The sequence below is a fragment of the Fusarium sambucinum genome, chromosome I (genome assembly GCF_050947815.1).
Source record: "Fusarium sambucinum isolate potato_lamoka chromosome I, whole genome shotgun sequence".
In the NCBI taxonomy this organism is placed as follows: Eukaryota; Fungi; Ascomycota; class Sordariomycetes; order Hypocreales; family Nectriaceae; genus Fusarium; species Fusarium sambucinum.
In genome coordinates, this window is record NC_139294.1 from 832,251 (window position 1) to 849,599 (window position 17,349).

At 46.4% G+C, this 17,349-nt stretch overlaps 11 protein-coding genes across 11 annotated transcripts; 5 read left to right on the forward strand and 6 right to left on the reverse strand.

The window, feature by feature from the left end:
* Positions 1-1,436: 1,436 nt before the first annotated feature.
* FSST1_003001 (uncharacterized protein) lies at positions 1,437-3,019 on the forward strand (the record flags this gene model as incomplete). Its single annotated transcript, XM_083229040.1, has 3 exons — positions 1,437-1,718; positions 1,770-2,181; positions 2,238-3,019. 3 exons carry the CDS (start codon positions 1,437-1,439, stop codon positions 3,017-3,019), a joined length of 1,476 nt encoding a protein of 491 aa, XP_083086431.1.
* Positions 3,020-3,202: 183 nt separating this feature from the next.
* FSST1_003002 (uncharacterized protein) lies at positions 3,203-3,924 on the reverse strand (the record flags this gene model as incomplete). Its single annotated transcript, XM_083229041.1, has 2 exons — positions 3,203-3,413; positions 3,470-3,924. 2 exons carry the CDS (start codon positions 3,922-3,924, stop codon positions 3,203-3,205), a joined length of 666 nt encoding a protein of 221 aa, XP_083086432.1.
* An 814-nt stretch (positions 3,925-4,738) lies between these two features.
* Positions 4,739-5,434, reverse strand: FSST1_003003 (uncharacterized protein; the record flags this gene model as incomplete). Its single annotated transcript, XM_083229042.1, has 1 exon — positions 4,739-5,434. The coding sequence occupies one exon, from the start codon at positions 5,432-5,434 to the stop codon at positions 4,739-4,741; it is 696 nt and encodes a 231-aa protein (XP_083086433.1).
* A 584-nt stretch (positions 5,435-6,018) lies between these two features.
* On the reverse strand, positions 6,019-6,924 carry FSST1_003004 (RTA1 like protein-domain-containing protein; the record flags this gene model as incomplete). The annotated part of the gene is made up of 2 exons (XM_083229043.1): positions 6,019-6,704; positions 6,753-6,924. The coding sequence occupies 2 exons, from the start codon at positions 6,922-6,924 to the stop codon at positions 6,019-6,021; spliced, it is 858 nt and encodes a 285-aa protein (XP_083086434.1).
* A 555-nt stretch (positions 6,925-7,479) lies between these two features.
* FSST1_003005 (Zn(II)2Cys6 transcription factor domain-containing protein) lies at positions 7,480-8,740 on the forward strand (the record flags this gene model as incomplete). The annotated part of the gene is made up of 3 exons (XM_083229044.1): positions 7,480-7,526; positions 7,581-7,599; positions 7,652-8,740. The coding sequence occupies 3 exons, from the start codon at positions 7,480-7,482 to the stop codon at positions 8,738-8,740; spliced, it is 1,155 nt and encodes a 384-aa protein (XP_083086435.1).
* Positions 8,741-9,269: 529 nt separating this feature from the next.
* Positions 9,270-10,181, forward strand: FSST1_003006 (uncharacterized protein; the record flags this gene model as incomplete). Its single annotated transcript, XM_083229045.1, has 1 exon — positions 9,270-10,181. One exon carries the CDS (start codon positions 9,270-9,272, stop codon positions 10,179-10,181), a length of 912 nt encoding a protein of 303 aa, XP_083086436.1.
* A 473-nt stretch (positions 10,182-10,654) lies between these two features.
* On the reverse strand, positions 10,655-11,368 carry FSST1_003007 (uncharacterized protein; the record flags this gene model as incomplete). The annotated part of the gene is made up of 2 exons (XM_083229046.1): positions 10,655-11,098; positions 11,276-11,368. The coding sequence occupies 2 exons, from the start codon at positions 11,366-11,368 to the stop codon at positions 10,655-10,657; spliced, it is 537 nt and encodes a 178-aa protein (XP_083086437.1).
* Positions 11,369-11,767: 399 nt separating this feature from the next.
* On the forward strand, positions 11,768-12,247 carry FSST1_003008 (response regulator; the record flags this gene model as incomplete). The annotated part of the gene is made up of 1 exon (XM_083229047.1): positions 11,768-12,247. The coding sequence occupies one exon, from the start codon at positions 11,768-11,770 to the stop codon at positions 12,245-12,247; it is 480 nt and encodes a 159-aa protein (XP_083086438.1).
* Positions 12,248-12,317: 70 nt separating this feature from the next.
* On the reverse strand, positions 12,318-12,873 carry FSST1_003009 (Mss4-like protein; the record flags this gene model as incomplete). Its single annotated transcript, XM_083229051.1, has 4 exons — positions 12,318-12,349; positions 12,399-12,519; positions 12,569-12,682; positions 12,730-12,873. The coding sequence occupies 4 exons, from the start codon at positions 12,871-12,873 to the stop codon at positions 12,318-12,320; spliced, it is 411 nt and encodes a 136-aa protein (XP_083086439.1).
* Positions 12,874-13,543: 670 nt separating this feature from the next.
* FSST1_003010 (uncharacterized protein) lies at positions 13,544-15,742 on the forward strand (the record flags this gene model as incomplete). Its single annotated transcript, XM_083229052.1, has 4 exons — positions 13,544-13,908; positions 13,957-13,984; positions 14,034-14,492; positions 14,540-15,742. The coding sequence occupies 4 exons, from the start codon at positions 13,544-13,546 to the stop codon at positions 15,740-15,742; spliced, it is 2,055 nt and encodes a 684-aa protein (XP_083086440.1).
* A 109-nt stretch (positions 15,743-15,851) lies between these two features.
* On the reverse strand, positions 15,852-17,238 carry FSST1_003011 (renal dipeptidase family; the record flags this gene model as incomplete). The annotated part of the gene is made up of 4 exons (XM_083229053.1): positions 15,852-16,477; positions 16,521-16,641; positions 16,694-16,986; positions 17,034-17,238. 4 exons carry the CDS (start codon positions 17,236-17,238, stop codon positions 15,852-15,854), a joined length of 1,245 nt encoding a protein of 414 aa, XP_083086441.1.
* Positions 17,239-17,349: the final 111 nt, after the last annotated feature.

Here is a 17,349-nt window from a genome sequence, read left to right on the forward strand (position 1 = left end):
CCTAATTTGTTTATCTTTAATAGTAGAGTTTCTGCTGTGGTTCTTGGCGCCAAACCTGTTGGTTCCAGATACAGAATGAACATCACAGATAGTGGAGACTCATCGGATGTTCAAACCCATGCAAGACGCAACCTAGAATAATTCTGTCTGTAGAATTCTACTTAGCTTGTGCGAATTTGAGGGTCCCAAAGTGGGAATCATTTCGATGAGCAAGGGGGTGCCACGTAGCTTAGCTGAAGCTTGGGTAGACCGGTAAATTGTTTGTCTCATGGGTGTCGCTATCATCTGTGACTCGTGATAGTGTGTCAATCGCCTTCAAGCAATTGAGAGTAACCGGCAAGGGAATAGATGAGGATAAAACCCTCTATCCAGTCCATATCAAAGAAGATATCTTCAAGGATCGATGTCACGGTCACCGGGAATATCCCATCCGCCGTCTGGTCTTATTGGCGATCACTCTAGGGTAATGGTAAGGCGTAAGCGCCGTGGTGGAGCTGCCTTCCGCCACCATAAGGCATTCCCATTGCCAGAACCTCGCCGGCGACGCGACCGATGATAACTTTATCCGGCCTCTGAGTTCGGGTATCGAGAAAGCAGCGCTCCTTCGTCGAATGGTAGTTGTATAAAGAGACAATCCAGTATTTATTCCTAGTTCATCTTATCATTCATGGGACACTCACAGTCGCTCAATCTGCTGATTGGACTTTCAGTGCTTACTCTGCCAACAGTGTGGTCCCACCACTTGATCCTGGCTAGTGACATACTTTGCGACAAGGACCACGATGGACAGGCATAGCGGGCAAATTTTGCCGGCTGTCGACAACCAACCCTTGTAGACTTCTTTATCCTATCGATAAAACAAGTAAAACTTGAGCAAGGCACACTGGCACGGAAGCTAGCAACTCGGTGTGCAGTGGCGTTGCACAGCACTCCTTCAATCACAGTGCTTGGCGAATGGTATTGAAGGCCGATCGATAGTTACATCTGACATGCATTAGACGGTAACAGACTTGGCATGGATCTCCAAGTACCGTTGTATTGCCCGAATGCTTGGCTGTAGATTGGCTGCCGGCTACAAGGCATAGGGCTGTTCAATTGCTTTCATCTCGCGTACCTTTCTACTGATAGTTAGATGAGAAATTATGATAGTTATGAATGGGTAAAAATTGAGAAACATCTCCACTGCCCCAGCGCACTTTGTGGATATAACAAAATTAGGAGTAAGCGGCGATGTCAAGGGCTGATTAGTTGGGGGCTAGCAGGTATCATCTTTGCAGGGTATACAATCCTTCAAGCAAAAGCAATGAAGAACAGACCATGCGGGACTGAGCGTAGGACGGTCAAAGCCGTTGTAGGATTCTGTATTAAATCCTTTGTTTCTCCAGACCTCGACCTTTTTCTGTTTTTTCGCCCGACTTGATCCTCTACCGTTCAAAATGTCTCCACATCAAAGACACTGGTTCACGCTGCCATGGCTGCTGCTAGCAGCTTGGATCCAGCCCTGTCATAGCTCCGCTCTCTACGCCTACGCTACCGACCGAACCACCCAAGTCGGAATCCAAGATGTTGCTACAGGCAAGATCTACTACAGCAACTGCAACAGCGAGGATACGCCTATTTTCCCTCTCGATAAGCCGAATGTTCTCGATACCGAGAATACACCACGAAATGGTACTGCGCTGGCGGGGGTTGGCTGGTGGGACACACAGAAGATTATTGTACGCAGGGACGTTTCTATAAATGGAAGAAGTCACTGACTTGGATCATAGGCATCTATATTTTGGCAGGCTGAGGACAGCGTCATCGTCAACGGATATTATGAGTGTGATATGGATACAGGAAAGCTGAACAAAGTCGGCGAGTACACTATCTCGTTGACTGCCGAGGTCGACTCTGTCCACGCCGAATCAGGTATTGCTGTTGACCTGCTCGGAGGCGGCGAAGATGACGGATATCGCGTGTTCTACCACAATGCAGACAAGCAAATTATGATGATGTCGTATACCGATAACACCAACTGGATTGATGGAGGTATCGTGTCGCAGGATACCGCAGAGGGAATCGCTATCGGCACTGTCTGGTATGATGAGAAGACCTCGAAGAACATGACGGTCGCTTTCCCCAAGGGTACAGACAACATCGAGACAAGTCGCCTGCAAAGCACTGGGAAGTGGAAACTAGGTATGCATCTTTGTATTCTCCATCCTCTATGACAAGCATTTGCTAACCCGTACTAGCCGCTTTCCCACAAAAATTGGCTAACAGTTACTCAAACGCCACGGCCCCGGCCGATATCCAAACGAGTGCCAAGACCGCCGATTTTTCTCTTCCAGGATGGAACGCCTCCATCGAAGCAATTGGCATGGCTACCGATCGATCAAAGACCCGAAGTCTCTTCTACCTCGGCGACGACAACGTACTCCGCGAAGCCATCGCTGTACAAAACAACTGGCAAATGGCACCCAACCGATCCGAGAGTATCTGGCCTCTTTCAGATGACCCCAGTGCTGGTCTGGCAGTTACATACCAGCAAAGCAGAGGCTTGACGTGGATTTACTACTGGTCCAACGGAACAATTATCCAGGCACATAAGAACACCACCAATGAATGGGAAGACTACACAGTGCTGCCGCAGACGGCCCCCAAGAACGAGACCGAGTCGGGCAACAAGGACGATACATCGAAGGAGGACGATAACAGCACAGCATCCACAGGTTTGACCACGGGTGCCAAGGCTGGTCTCGGTGTTGGAGTCGCTGCTGGTGTGATTGCTGTCGGTGCTTTGGCCTGGTTCTTTATGAAGCGACGTAACAAGCATACTGCTGTTCCTCAAAAGGATGAAAACACTGTCCCTGAAGCAGCCGGTACTCCTATCACATCTCCTCCTCCGATGTACGAGAAGGACACTTACAGAGTGGGCGATGCAACGTCGCCGTCAGAGTTGAACGGTCACGGTCAACCCGCCGAGTTGGATAACCCTTCAGTTGTTTACGAGATGCCTGGAGACCACACACGATAGTCCTTGGAATTCTTAAGAGTCGGAGTAAATGGCAAAGCATCTTCAATAGTTCAGTATATGTAAAAATTTAATGAATTTGTTCTAACAACTAGATAAACCCCACTTCTCATATATCGCAAAGTCAAGAAATGCCACCCGCCTGTACTCCAATAACTCAAGAAGTAGTAGTACAAATGCTGTGACTTAGATATTGATCAACTGCAGTCCGAGACCAGCAAAGAGAGCCATAGCTGGAATAGCTGTTGCCTTGGCACCAGATGTTGTCTGAGCTGTCTCGGATGTCTTGCTGACGTCGCCTGTAGTTGTCGCTGCATCTGTCTCGTTGGATTCACCTGTTTCGTCGGTCTTTTCGCTAGATGACTCGTTTGTTTTGGTCGGTATCGCGATTCCAGTACTTTTACCACGTTAGACCAAGCACTTCCATTATTCAATCCAAGATCAATGACTTACCTGTCATCAGAATCATCATCACCATTAGAGTCACTCTCCTTCTCAGAGTCATCATCATCCCCAGAACCGCCATCACTTCCCTTTTCACCAATACCCCCAGCCTTGATAGCTTCCTTGGAGCACTGCTTAGCATAAGTCTCATCATCTACAAACTGCTGTGCACCGTCACACAGCTGCTTGAAGAACATCAGACAGTACCCATAGTATGTAGCGCTTGCATTGGCGGGTTCATTCAGGGTTGGGTCGCAAGACGATAGGCAGGAAACAAAGTTGGCGCTACCATCACCTGCGCACATGCATGTTGCGTAGGGACGAGTTTGGTAGTCACCTGGACAGCTCTCGTAGGTTTGATCTAGACATGTGTCGCATTGATCAGTGGAGTAGGCGCCGAAGAGGGGATTGGCTGCGAGGACTGTTGAGGAGAGGAGAAGCGTAAAAAGGATTGATCGAACCATCTTGGATTGTGATGCTAGTAATATCTAGTGCTGAAGGAATTAAGATGAGTAAAGTGCTTGGCAATGAGTTTGAGTGATTGCAGAACATGGCTTCTTATAACAGAACAATGAACCCAGTGGCTTTCAGCTGAACAGGCTCAAGCAATTCATCTTTCGCTATACAAGTCTTCTCATTCGTCGACCCCTGGAAATATCAATCACGAGTTGTTCAGCCGCTGTTACATATCAACGTCTTCCTGACAGTCCCGCATGTTCTAGACCCCAGGGGTAGCGCCACCAGCTGAACAATAAAGAAGGGCGCTTTCCACTAAATTACTCTAGTGACAATTTTTAACACTGAAAGAAGCAATTGTGGCTTGAGATACCCCTGAAATAATGCATTTTTTGTGGTGGCTTTTGAGTCTGAGGCTTTCACTAGTCTGGGGGGTTCGGCGCGTAAGGGATGTTGTCACATTTAGCCTCAGAAGGCTGATTCAGGACGTTTGATGGTTAGGCTACTGAAGGAAGAAAGAAGAAGTATTGCTTTTGTTTTGTGCGAGACTAAGGTTTCTTTTTAAGCCCTACCTTTTGTAACTCAATTCTTCTGATCGAAGGGGAAATGTCAGTTCGCGTAGGGCCACCAAGTAAGTAATGGTGGCAGATACATCATTCTTAATTGGTAAACATCAGTAGAGATACAGTTCCTTTTGATCAATTTTGTCACATTAAATGGTAATTGATTGAATCTCCCAGCATGAGTCCTGTGTTATCATGGAGCTAGTCTGGTGCTGAAGGCTTGTTCACCCGCCCGCAGCATCCTTATTCCATCCTATCATCATACACGCTGATTTAAGCCGAACCACGTCTGTCTGTCTCGCTTAGGGTTGTGTTTTGAAACGATTCCTCCATACCTAGAAATCTTATCAATTCTCCCAAGTTTGCGCAACACCCGATCCCAATCTTTCCGTTCCAGCATTTCCACCACGCTCTTTCTCATCTCCTCTGACACCTTTGCACGTTTTTCTTTTCCATGGTGTAGGCTTGTTACTTCTCTGGTGCAGTTTTCGATGTTGTTCTTCTCAGCTGTCGTAGCTGTGCTTTCGGATTGAGTCATCTCTCCATCTTCGAGTCGTGCTCTGCCCCTTAGTACAAGGCTGTAATGCATAGCATTGGCGGAGACCATTCCGCGTTCTTCGTGAAGTTGCTTCCTCATCTCGTCCGTAGGCAATGGATAGAGTTGGGACTTAGGCATCCACATCTGCTTAGCTTGTAGTTGTCTTTTGGCATCTCGTTCAGCTGCTTTGGCTTTCTTGTCCATGTCTTTAGGCTTTGCCTTGAATTCGGCCACCTTCTGTTTGAGTCGTCGTTGCAGATCCAATTGTAGTTGTTGATATCTTTCCTCCTCCTTCTCCTCATTTGTCATCTCTACACGGGTTTCCTCCTCACGACGCCCATTTGTTTCCTCTCCGATGTGGTTTTCGTTGTTGTTCGTATCAGCTGTACTAGCTGCGCTGCTAGATTGAGCCGACATTGTGTCGTACAAGGCCTGCCAAGGTGGTTGTTAATGTACATAACGGGACCTGGGTCGATTGACCGTGATTGTTATTACCTTTCGGCTTGGCTTGGGATGAGTCTTCTTTGAAGTAGCTTCCGATCAAATGAGCGACGGTTGCGAATGACGTTGAAGAGCTTGTTTTTTTGGATTGAGGAGTAAAAGGGGAGAAGTTGCATGTAACTCAGATGGACGAGTTTTGAACTCATTGTAGCATAAGGTTACTCCATGAGCCCTACCTCTCGTGACAAAGGTAAGATTCATTATACTTTGATGGCAATCCATAGAATCAGGTAGAACTTCGTTAGAGTTCAGTCGTTGCTGTGTTGACAGCTCTCTATTGCACACAGGTATTTTCTTGGAGGAAGTTTATCTTGACTACCAATTGAGTTTATAGTTTCTAATATGTATAGGTAGATACATCGTATAATTGCAGGTTTTAAATATACTAACCATGTTACAGAAAAAAAAGAATAAAAATAGAGTTCAAACATCTCTGTCAAAACAGAAGACAATATGTGGCCACGCCAGATACAACAGTCATCTTCTAGTCATGTCTCCAATCAATCTGAAGCATTAGCTTCCCTCGCATTGACCTGTCGCTTCGGTACAAGCTCAATAGTTGAGTCCCTCAGCCGTGATGTGATGTCTCCAGGATACCAGATAAAAAAAGCCACCATAACCAGAAACATCAAGACAGAGTCAAAAACAAAAGTCGGCCACTCTTTCTGTTGAAGATAACCTTCCTTATCCATAACAAACTCGACAACTCTGAAGATGTTCCTAACAAGGATAAGAGCTGAAGTGACGTAGAGCATGTTGAGGTAAGCTTCCCAGCGAACCTCGACAGGAGTATGAGACTGTCTCAAATGGACTCGAAATCGTCTATGAAATACCACACAACAGGCCACGAATGCGAGGAAGAGGATGACTTGTGCAATCAGACCGATGATGACGATGATCTTGCCGGCGTTGGCGAGTTTCTCGTTGGCTAGTAATCCACCACCATTGCCTTGGATATTGAATGTAATAAAATCTCCAATGACAAAAAGACGGGTTGTCTTACGAACAGAGATGAGAGAGCAGCTTTCTCCGCCTACAGCTCTGACGATTCTGGAGTAGACCATGTATAATGTCGCGGCGAAGAAGACAGGTGGAAGTAGGAGGAAGAGTGATTGCATGATGTATATGGCGAGGGAATTGGTAGCGTTCCAGGCGAGGGCTCGAAAGATATATCCAAGTACTTCGCCTACTTACAGGTTAGACAGTGGGAAGGATGGTACGTTATGGAACTTACAAACACCGCCGATGAAAAAGGGTATGCAAAACCAATGTTTTCCCTTGAACATGCGCCATCCTTGAGCTGAGGTAATGAGAAGAAAAGCAATTGTAAATGCTATTGCGCCTAGGAGACTCGGTAGATACTCCCATAAGTAGTGATCGCCTTTGAAAGGTTTCAGCATTGCCATTTTGTTGGTAAGATTGGTGAAATAGAAGGCAAGTTATCTGACAAAGTGAACGGGAAAAATGAATATGTTCTCTTTTGACAGAATACTGGATAAACGAAGGGTTTTTAAATCTACCAATATTCGATTATCTAGAACTACTTGTAATAATATTCTTACACACAGGTCGACTCTGCTGACACGCGTGTTGCGTATGCGAAATTGTCAAAACAGGAACAACTCCAGGTTAGCAATGCCTCTGGTGAGAAGACCAATGGGTGGATCTTAAAGCTGAACACGCGTGTTAGCTAAGCAGACGACAGGGGTTGTCGAGCTAACCTTGCCTCAAATGTTCTAGTCATTCTTTCGGCTGACAAGATTAATTGCTGATCACTTCAGTTTAGAGATTAGTGTTGATACTTGCTGACATCCCAGGATCCTTCAGCCATGTTGATGTCTTGAATCTTGTCTCCTGATTCTCAACATTTTTACTCAATACACAGGAAAACTGGTAGGTTAAATCTAATTGAACAATCGGGGACTCAGTAACGTGAGAAGTCTATCATTTCATTCTTGATTATGCTTCGAAGGAGTCATAAAAAGTCCAAGAAAGGATGTCTTCAATGGTGAGTCAACACAATCAGAACAGAGGAGTATTAGTACTAATCAAGTATCACTAGCAAGCGACGTCATGTCAAGGTGCGTGGAGAAGATGTCGTATTATGGCATTGCTAACACGCGTGTCTCGTAGTGTGACGAAGGCCGACCAGCCTGCCTCTTGTGTACCATGACAAGCCGAGACTGCAGCTTTACAGAAGAAGCATCATCGTCAACTTCAGATCTATCCTCCCGAGAAAGTCCTTTACCATCTACTATCCATCTGACCACAAGTAATACATCCGCGACCCCACCAAACAACCATGACACACCCTTCGACAAAGCGGTTAACATGGAACACATGGAACTCTTTGTGCATCTCATCACAAACAAGGATTTATTCAGTCTAGGAGATAACGTTGACGATTATCAGCCTAACTTTGATATATGTATCAAAGAGAGTGTCAAGGCGCCTTATCTTCTACATCAAATGCTCGCGTTTTCTGCACGTCATTTAGCAGCAATACACACGGATCGTACATCGCGTTACCTTGATCAAGCGGTCGGTTTACAAACAAAAGCCGTTTCTCTGTTCAATGAGACGAGAAGGGAGGTCGATTCTTCCAACTGCGTCGCTATTCTTCTCTTTTCTGTCACGCTTGGTCATCATTTGTTAGCCGATGCTTTGGCTTATCGTGGTCCAGATGGACTTGATGGGTTTCTGTCTCACTATGTACAATGCGTGGACCTGAATCGCGGTATATACAACGTTGTAGTCTCTGCTTGGCCTTTACTTGCCGATTCCGAGCTTGAACCAATTTTGTCTTGGAGCAAAAAGGAATCAGCGAAAGAGCCAAGAGGTGCGGAATGCCTGCCGATTGTTAAACTCATAACCGAGTCACCTTCACTTACAAGCGAAGAAAAGAAAGTCTGTAAAGTTGCCATTGATTACCTCCAACTCGGCTTCGACGCAATGAATTCCGAGGGGGCGAGGACTCGGTCTCGTATGATCTTTCAATGGACGATGTTGGCATCGCCAGAATTCACCATCCTACTATCGACGAGGAAACCAGAAGCTCTGATTTTGTTGAGTTACTATGCTTTGCTTCTGCATCACGCACGAGGATTGTGGCAGGTTGAAGATACGGGGACATATCTCATGGGTCTTATCGTGGACCATCTTCCACCGGAGTGGCACTTTTGGTTGGAGTATCCCCGCAGCATGTTGCTCGAGACATCTTGATAGACTCAATTAATTACGTTATTGTTATAGATTGGCTAGTGGGTAGTAGAATAAATGGCCTCCTAAGTCTTTGGGTATCAAAATAAGTAGCCTAAGAACCGTAGTCTAAGGAGCATAAATTGACCTATTAGTTTTGTCTCTTATGCTTCCAGCGGTCAATTTCCTTGATTTTCTGAGGCTTGGATATGGCATTGACACTCTTGGCTGTTGGTGATGAAGATTCGTGATTGGTATGCTCGGATTATCAGACTTCTCATTGGTCAGACATCGAGATGTCAGCTCAGACACATTGAAGGTTGATCTAAATGACCCCGAGATACCGTGATTTAAATCCTTCGGGCTCGTATTTGCTTAAGTCCGGACTGGATTGCATGTTGATACAATATTGTTTCTTTGTTGCCAAGACTCGGAGATGCATTTAAAGGCGGTCGTGGTTCTATACGCCAGGCGTCTTTCTCTCACCAACCTCAAGCCGGCCTTCAAGTAGACAAACTAGTTCTTCAACACCTAAGCCACACACAGAGCCATAATGTCTGACCATAAGGCCTATTCTTGCAATCCAGCCCAGGATATTCCTTCTCTTGATGGCAAAGTCATCCTCATCACTGGCGCCAACACTGGCCTTGGAAAAGCCACGGCCCTCGAGCTCGTCAAGCACAACCCAGCCCATGTGTACATCACAGCCCGGAACTCTACCAAGGGTAATGCTGCCCTAGAAGAAGTCAAGAGTGTGTCATCTGAAGGGACTCAAGTTTCCCTTCTGGAGTTGGAACTTTCCAGCTTCGACAGCATCAAGGCAGCGGCCAAGGACTTCCTTGACCGAGAAAACAGACTTGATGTCCTCTTGCTCAACGCTGGTGTCATGGGCGCACCTCCCGTCCTCACCAAAGATGGCTACGAGATGCACATGGGCACCAATCATCTTGGTCACGCTCTACTCTTGAAGCTTCTCGCACCAGTTCTTGACAAGACACCCGATGCGAGGGTGGTACACTTGTCATCTGCTGGTTTCCGTCACGTCGGACCTAGTGGTATCGAATTCGACACTCTCAAGTCTGCGAGTAGTTCGACACCACTTCCTCTTCGATACGCACAGAGCAAACTTGCCTGCCTTCTTTACGGACGAGAAGCCGCGAAGCGCTACACTTTCACCAACATCGCCATCAATCCCGGCGAAGTCCAAACTGAGCTGTTCTCGCGGGAGGCGGGGGATGAGATGATGAAACATCTGCAGGAGAACGTTGCGCCCAAGATGGCTGGACCTATTTCGGAAGGTGTGAAGAATCATCTTTGGGCAACAACATCACTGGAAATTAAGAATGGGGAGTTTTACGAGCCCGTTGGGAAGACTGGCGGTCTGGAGGGTGCTGGGTTGGATGATGAGATGGCGAAGAAACTTTGGGATTGGACTGAGGACCAGCTGAAGGGTCAGTATCTGTAATCACCACTGTCTGTTGTTATCACAAGTGGTTCATGAGAGAGCAATCGGAGGAACCGAAGCAAGGTCTCCGGGATTACTCCGTAGTATAATGGGTTTTGATTGATTTGCTTCCGGAGACGTGACTGATGCTACTGATCCTCTCTAGTGGGTAACAGACAAGCTGGCCTCATACGTCGTAGGGTATAAAAATAAGTAGTCTAACAACCATAGCCCCAAGAGCATAATGTGACCTACTAATTTAGTTTTGTGCCCTAAAACCATAGGCAATGAGTGGTGTTTGTATTCTGTACCTATTCAATGTAGTGATAGCCCTGAGTCATATTTCTCCAGCACCAAGTATCTCGTTCTGCTAGCATTGGTACGATAGTGATGCCCTTCACGACAGGGCGATAAGCAGACCTGTATTGACTGTTGTCTCCCACGCAACGCATGATCTCCTCTCCTGGGTCGTTCTCCATTCCTGGTACCCGATCCTAGCTGGGTACAAAACCCATGCTGAAATCCCAAGCCACCGTATGATTGCCATGTGGCTGAAGTGTCCATGGCCCAAGATAATCAGGCTGGGTTGCCCATACAATGTATATAGTGAAAGGGTATTCGAAATGCAGGGGGGCCGGGAGTTTTAGGCCGCCTGTGTCTCTTAACGTCTGGACTGAAAATGCGTATCTGGTGATGCCGTTGAATCCAATAGCTGGCTTTTCGTCATCGCCGTTGTGATAGCCCTCGCTGTTGTGATCGCCCTCGCCGTTGTTATTGACCTCGCCATTGTGCGAAGCAAATAGTGACCCGTAGACGTCGTAGAAACACTTTCCGAAATTATCAAGTTTGTGATGAGGAATGTAAAGAATATCGGTTTGTTCCATTCGACGTGCAAAATGGTATCGACTATGCCCTTTGACTGTCCAGCGGACCAGGCTCTGTTGGTATAGCCACCGACATGTTGCATGCCACGCAGATCTATTGACGAAAAACGGGGCTAGTGGGAGGCTTAAAAAGAGTCGTCGATAATCGAATCTGGCGCACTTCTCTGAACCATCTGGAGATGCCAATGCTTCCTAGCATTGAACCTCATTGTCTCCTTCGAAAGAACATACTCGTGGTTCTTTGACTATTGATAAGAGTGCATATTCCCATATCTTGGACTGGACTTCGGGGTCCAGGTCGGGAAATGGATGGAAGATGCTCATTGCGATGATGTTGATGATGTTGTGAGATGTAAGTGACGTGACGTCTTGGTTCTGCACCCTTGCGACGGAATAAATGGAACATGCTTGCTTACTAAGTCACAACTGCTGTTTTTAGGACTAAAGCTCACCGGCTCCTTCATTCCTCCAGGAGTCATACGGACGGAGTCATACGGAGCCATAAGAGATGAAATTATCAGCCAGCTTTATGATATTTAGATCAAACTCTTAGGCTATTTATGATTGTACTCTAAAGCTTAGAAGCCGACCGAACTGTTCTTTTTCTGTTATCTACCACAAATAATCATCAGGCGACGGTATACCAAGGTCGGTGATCCTCCACTTCGCTGCTTCCATATCAGAATCCTCGATTGACAATGACGTGCAGGAGACCACTTCAGTATGAGCGAGTTCGAGAAGCAGCAAACCGCCACCACCACGAACTCTGACGCAGCCGCCAAGATTGTGCCTGAGGCAACAGAGGTCGCGGAAGAACACGCCAAGTATCTCTTAGCAGAAGACAATAAAGTAAATGTGCGTTTATACTGCAACCATTTCAACAAGCTTGGCCTCCAATCTACATATCGACACGCATGGAATGGGCAAGAGACCCTCGACATTTATAAAGCGCACCCTGAGCAATGTAAGATTGTGTTCATGGATCTCGCCATGCCTATCATGGGTGGTCTGGAAGCTTCCCTCAAAATTAGAGAGTACGAAAAAGAGAATGACCTCCAGCCAACAATCATTGTCGGACTTGTTGCCAGTGACATGGTAAGTGAGAAGGAAAGATTGATCAATAAGTTCGGAATGGATACTACATTGAAGAAGCCGACAAGGCTGGAAACGTTTCGACAGTTTCTACAAGACTGGCCTGTTTAGAGAACAAGATCGAGTCACTGGGAGATAGATATGAGGCATGTATTGCTATGGACCTAACATGATCCTGGAATTACTCCTTGATTTCGTTCTTATGGAAGAGATCTACGAGACTGTTAGCATGTCTTGATAGCAAAGATTGCGCTAGACTTGCCTGGTACTTCTGGCATCCATTCAGCACGATATTTACAGAAGAACTCTCCCTTTGGAGGGAATTTGTCTGGATCGTCAAAGGTTCCCCACATGATGTATCGAAACTTGTCCGCAGCTTGTTCCTGGCATATTCTCAGCACATAATCTCATGGACCAGCCAGTAGTACGTACGCCATATTCACAAATGAAAGCACCACAGTTATCGCAAAATTCCCGGATGACGCCGTTTTCTTGTTTAAATGACTTTGGCTTTCCTTCGTCGTAACTGAATCCATCAAGCGCAACCTGATGCATGCGTCAGCTGATATCATGGACATGGAAAGGTAGATTACCTTTGTAGTCAAACCAAAGTTGGTACCAAATGCTCTTTTACAGCTTCCACAGTGACATAGGGATGTTCGTGCCTCGTCGGGCGAGTCCAGCGATACGCTGTACTTGACGTTGCCGCAGACGCATTTTCCGGTGTAGCTAGGCATTGTGATGGTCTCGTAGTGTGACCTTGATCTGCGAACGAAGATTGAATAGCAAACTATAAACAGATGGATGAGTCTATCAGATTGTTGGAAGAAGGTGGTTAGTGAAACAAAAGTGTTGGTTGCGTGAAGAACATGTCAACATCAACATAGTCCTGACGTCAGAGGAGTTATGACGCACGCTGATATGCATCTGTTTTACTTTTCTGGTTCATTCTTTATCCATCTTGCATATAAATTCTTTGTTCATCATGTTCATCACCGAAACTATTTATTTCTAACAGTCTTTTATACAACTTCTTCGTGATCTACCACATTGCTGGTTTGGTCCGGGCCTACGGCGACAACGCACTGGATCATGGCAGCCATCAAATTGGCTAAGTCAATGACATTTGAAAGTTATCAGAAAGAAAGAATACATAAGGAATTGAACCATAAGTCATGATATTGTGCTGTCATAATTGGTAGTTGGTCATGGACATTTCTAAAGTCCGAAAACATCGAGAATGTGAAAAGTGGGGTCATATCGGAAGATAGAAAAGACCGAGACCAACACTTCACTCTCCCTGTCAGCCCAACAAACACATTCCATCGCCGTCTTTTTATACACTTGCAAGAACACCAACCCTCGGACGTATCTCTCGGGCTTGCAACGTCCCCGAATAATCTCGCCATGTCCACATCCATGCAGGACGCCCCCAAGCCTAAGCCGCATCGAGTACTGGCATGTATTCTCTGTCAACAGCGAAAGGTCAAATGTGACCGCACCTTTCCTTGTTCGACTTGCGTCAAGCACGGTGTACAATGTGTACCGGCTACTCAGCCTAGACCTAGAAGGCGACGGTTTCCAGAACGAGAGCTTCTGGATAGGTTGAGGAGATACGAAGCGTTGATGAAGCAGAATAATGTCAAGTTTGAGCCTCTTCATGACGACAACAACAGTACGGCAAAGAGTTCGCCAAATGACTATTACTCTGATGATGAGAAGAGAGAGGGTGGAAGTCCCCATGATAGGTCTGAGGATGTATCCGAAGTCAAGTAAGTCTTGGTCACATCACTCCACAACTTCAACTAACCATGCTACAGAAGTATCTGGCAAGCAATGCGCCAAGGGGTAAACTACCTGGTCAACTTAATCTAGATCATCTGCTAAATGTGTTTAGTACCGGGATCCCAACGACGCTTTCTACGAAAATGTTTTCAATCACGCCCAAGATCAAATGTCACCCAATGACCAAGACATATTATTCGGGTCACGAAATTCAGCCGTTGAGCTACACACCCTGCATCCAGAGCCAGCGCATCTCTTCAGGCTGTGGCAGGTCTATCTAGACAACGTCAATCCACTTATGAAAGTCACTCATACCCCAACTCTTCAAGCTCGTATCGTTGAAGCAGCGTCCAACCTGAAGGAGATATCGCCTACACTTGAAGCATTGATGTTTAGCATTTACTGCATGGCCGTTCTTAGTTTATCACAAGAAGAGTGTGGGACAATGTTCAAGCAGTCAAAGGAGCAGCTCTCGACGCGATATTATTTCGGTTGTCAACAAGCATTGTCGAACTGTAACTTTTTGCGAACTGATGACCGAGATTGTTTGACTGCATTGTTTCTCTACTTGGTCAGTTTCATGTCAATTACTTCTACCACTTGACTGACAATTTCCAGGTTTCCGTCCGCTCAGCCAGCCATCCAAAATCGATCTCCTCCATGCTAGCCGTAGCTATACGCATCGCCGAGCGAATGGGCATCCAAAGCGAAGCAAAGAACGCCCGGTGCAGCATTCTCGAAGCAGAACTACGAAGAAGACTTTGGTGGTCTCTTGTACTGTTCGACTCTCGCTTTAGTGCTTTAGGCGATCACAAACCGACGACCCTCGTTCCGAGCTGGGACTGTGCATTGCCCATAAACGTTAGCGATTCGGAACTTCGAGAAGAGACAAAGACTCCACCGAAAGTACAAGATCAAGCGACGGAGGCCATTTTCGCAATTGTCAGAGGGGAGATTGGCGAATTCTACCGCAACAGTCCTTTCTATCTTGCATTCACCAACCCCGTCATGAAGCCTCTGGCTAAAAAATTGCCGCCTGGTGGCGATGTCACATTGGAGAAGACGATTGAAGACAAATACCTTCGGTTCTGTGACCCGGATAATCGAGTTCATTTTATGGCTATGTGGACCGCGCGATCAAACGTTATGAATTGTCGTCTGATGAACGACTACTTGACCTACCTTGATACATCCACAGGATATACGCCGGAGCGACAAGAAGCCGCCGTCTTATGTGCCCTTAACTGGCTAGAATACGACACGAAACTATCAAGCTCACCACTTACCAAAAACTTCCGATGGTTTCTCCAGCTTCATTTCCCATTCCCGGCGTACATCCGTGTCATCCAGCATTTAAAAGGTCAACCGTTTTCTGATCAGACCGAGAGGGCGTGGAAGGTTATGCACGAGAATTATTCTGCCAGAGCTGCGCCAGACGCAAATATCCCAGCCCCAGTTTTCAGACCCTTCACCAATATTGTGCTCTACGCATGGGAAACTGTCAAGAAAGCTCACGAAAAGGCTGGGAAGGAAACGACCACGCCGGAAATCGTGGACTTTATCAACGAAAAGATTGCGGATATGTCTTTGAACAACGAGAAGAATAAGGATCAATGCCAGGGTGCGATGGATACGGATGATATATCCATGCAGATACCAATGGGATTTGGAGATCCTAGTACGATGTTTAACATGGGCGGGCAGAATTTTGGGGACATGTCAGGGCCTTATATGGCTGATCCGGCATCACTTACTGTGGATATATCTCAGATGAATTGGGGATCAATGGGCTGGGGATCAGCCGTTAATGGGAATTGGTAAAGTCGATTGTAAGGCAGGCTACGTGTCGAAGGTAGTATCTGCTTGTACTCATATAAAATCGCATCTCTGCTTCGTAATCGCATAATGATATTATTTACATGCAGATTATCTATTCCTCAAGATAGAGACCCTCATCCGGCGGAGGCACCCCGTACCAGTCAAGACCCAACTTATCTTCAGGATCCGGATCCTCCATCTGATAAAACCCATCATATCGCCACCACTTTCTATCCTTGAATACGTCCTCCACAGGAAGAACACCCTCCTTTTTCATCTCATCCCTCACCTTCTCAACTCCGCCCCATACCCTAAGGATATTCTCCCCCACAACCTTCGCCAACTGCTCCTCCGTAGCACCCCTATCAAGAATTGCCTTGAGAAGGTGTGGATAGCACTTTACATCTTCAAGACCAGGAATAACACTAGCAATACCATCGAAGTCTGATCCAAGACCGACGTGGTCCCAGCCTATACGATTTGCTATGTAGAATAAGTGATCAATAACCATCTCCATCTTCGCGTCGGAACGTCGTGCCGTGCAGTGCTCTGGAACGAATGTTACCATGACGATACCACCGTTTGAGGGGACTTTGTCAAGGATGTGGTCTGGAACATTGCGAGGACAATCGAAGACGCCTTTGGCGTTGGAGTGGGAAAACATTATTGGGGCGCGGGAGAGAGCGAGGACTTGGCTGGCGCAGTCTTCTGATACGTGGGAGATATCGACGATCATACCTAATAGGTTAGCTTACACTTTTTAATGGGAGGATTGACATACCAAGACGGTTCATCTCAATTACTGCTGCTTTTCCAAGATCGGATAGACCTCCGTGGACAGGACCAACTTTGGAGGTTGAGCTATCTGCGAAAGCATTGTTGCAGACATGGGTCAGAGTGCACTGCAAACGTCAGCCTTACGCCTCAACTTGGCACAACATCACTTTTACTTACATATCTGACACCCAGTCTGTAAAATGCTCTTATGATACCAATGCTGTTTCCAGCCATATGCAGTCCCTCAATACCAATGGAACATGCAATTCTTCCACTGGAGTATACATCCTTGACTTCAGAAGGACCACTAACCAGCTGAAAAGTCTCGGGGTATGACTCTACAAGTCGCAGGGTCAAGTCAATCTGTTCTATGGCATCCCGAGCCATGTCGGAGTACTCAGGCGTTGTGAAGTTCTCGGCGGATCGAATACATGGTACGCATACAGACCAAAATTGTCCTCCAACGGCGCCTGGCATAATGAGTGGAAGTTGATGGAAAGGAGTGAGAGGTAGGTACCTTGTTTGAGACGAGGGATATCCGTCATCCCTCTCTCGAAGCCTTTTTCGAGATCGAATTTCTCATTGTTGTGAATTTTGCCATGGAAACATGCTCTTGGTTGTTGTGGTAAGTCATTGTGGCCATCTATAAGAGGAGTTTTTGCTAGTACTCTCTTGACTCGTTCGTCAATGGATAAAGACTGGTATGGATGAACAGAAGCCATGATGGTGATAATACAGAGTTATGTTTCACACAGCTTCACTAATCGTTCCCTTGATAAGAGTGTCTTATCATGGTAATTTATGCTATTATAGTCTGCTCCTTCGGAAGAACT